General features: G+C 41.5%; 1 protein-coding gene across 4 annotated transcripts in view; it reads left to right on the top strand.

Annotated features, from left to right (window-relative positions):
* The window catches only part of LARP4B (La ribonucleoprotein 4B), an 86,172-nt gene that overhangs the window by 27,414 nt on the left and 57,050 nt on the right, over nt 1–1,708 (top strand). For all 4 annotated transcript variants that reach the window (XM_084781747.1, XM_084781746.1, XM_084781739.1 and 1 more), the window contains exon 2: nt 1,109–1,227. In XM_084781747.1, the coding sequence (XP_084637873.1) occupies nt 1,147–1,227 (81 nt within the window). In that variant the 5' untranslated portion in view covers nt 1,109–1,146. The remainder of the gene's footprint in view (nt 1–1,108; nt 1,228–1,708) is intronic.

The raw sequence follows: 1,708 nt of genomic DNA, 5'->3' as shown, positions 1-1,708 counted from the left end.
GTGTGTGTGTGTGTGTGTGTGTGTGTGTGTGTTTAGATTGTATTGGTAAAGGAATTCATACAGTACCCAACTTCCATTTATTGCCAGATTTACTTTCCTTAACGTCTCCCAGGTTTATGTGTTCAGTAGATAGCAAGATTTATTCCAAGTCTGAACAGTTGTACTCCTGACCCTTGTTCCTTAGTCCTTCAGGGGTTCTCTTACTTGTGTCTGTGCCTTGGCTGGTGTGACTGATGCTGCAGTGAATCTGGGCTGTCTTCATGAGGAACTTACTGCATTTCCTTTGGATGTATACCAGAAAACTGAATTGCTGGATCACGTCCAGTGTAGTAATTCTATTTTTAAACTTTTGAGAAACTTCTCTACTGTTTTCAGTAATGGCTGCACAGGTCCTTCCAGCAGTGTTCCCTGTTCTCCACACCCATGGCAACACTTGTCACTTGTCTCTTTTATCGCCATCCTAACAGGTGCATGTTGGTATCTTTTTGTGGTTTTAATTAGCTTTTTCCAAATGATTATTGAGGTTATTTGAATGTCTTAGTCTGTGTGTTTGTCATTTTCCATGGGGGTGACGGGTGCTTGCATTCTTTGGCCAGTTTTGAAATTAGCTTATTTGATTTTTACTCTTGAGCTATGAATATCCCTTGTGCCTTAGTAATTAATTAACCCCTTAAATTTAGGTTTTAAGATGAATTCCTGGGCTTTTCTGTGTTCGCACATCGTTTCTGAGTTTTCTGAAATTGCTTTCACCCATTTGGTCTGAGGGAGAAACTTGCTAAGGACTCAGTGAATAACATGAGTGTTCTGGACAGATGTTTCTAAACTACTTGGAATCCAGAAGGGTAAACAAATATTCGGAAAGACTCAAGCATTTTCAGACTTAGTAATTTTACCTTACGACTCAGTCACAATGCTAGGTAGTAGCTTACACTTGTGATCCCTGACTTGGGGAAGCTGAGGCTGGAGAATTGCAGTGAGTTGGAGGCAACTTGGGCTCCTCCTATAATGAGTTCCAGGCTAGCTTAGGTTATAGAATTAGACCAACCCAAAAATAAAGCAACAAAAACCGGTGCTTCGCAACTGACCCTTTCACTCTGTCATTTTCCAGCGTCCTGAGGTTAGCATTATACTTCGCCAGTGGAGCCCATGACTTCTGATCAGGACGCTAAAGTTGTGGCTGAACCGCAGGCACAGCGAGTCCAGGAGGGCAAGGACAGCTCCCATCTGGTAGGTGTTGTTGGAAGGGAGGTCCATAGCCATGTGTCCATTCATTTTTCTGATAAAAAGGAAACTCTACATTGTATTTAATAAGAGATTCAAAACTGTAACAATAAAGTTTCTTAGAGCACTGTGTTAAATAATGACAGTCTTACAGAGGCAAAAGAACTTCTTACTCATCCAGTATTCCTGGGTGAGTCTTCAGAGAGAAAGGCCTGGGGGAAACTTGCTAAGTCTTAGGACAGAAGAGAAGTGGATAGTTATACAGAAGCGTAACTACAAAAGACAGTGTGACTTGACGGTGTTAGTGGGAAACCTAGCGAGACCTGTTGATGTTTGTCTTGACATCTGTGTGTGACGTTCCTCCAGCTTTCTGGAGTGAGGGCCTTGTGACCTATTTTCAAAGGAAAGTCGGCTTGTTTTATGGTATAATTGAGGAGAAAGTAGTAAAAGTAATTTTTGTTTCTGTTTTTATTCTGCTGCTCTCTCA

This window comes from Acomys minous (genome assembly GCF_964271855.1).
Source record: "Acomys minous genome assembly, chromosome: 5".
Classification (NCBI taxonomy): domain Eukaryota; kingdom Metazoa; phylum Chordata; class Mammalia; order Rodentia; family Muridae; genus Acomys; species Acomys minous.
This window is presented reverse-complemented; position numbering and strand designations above follow the sequence as displayed.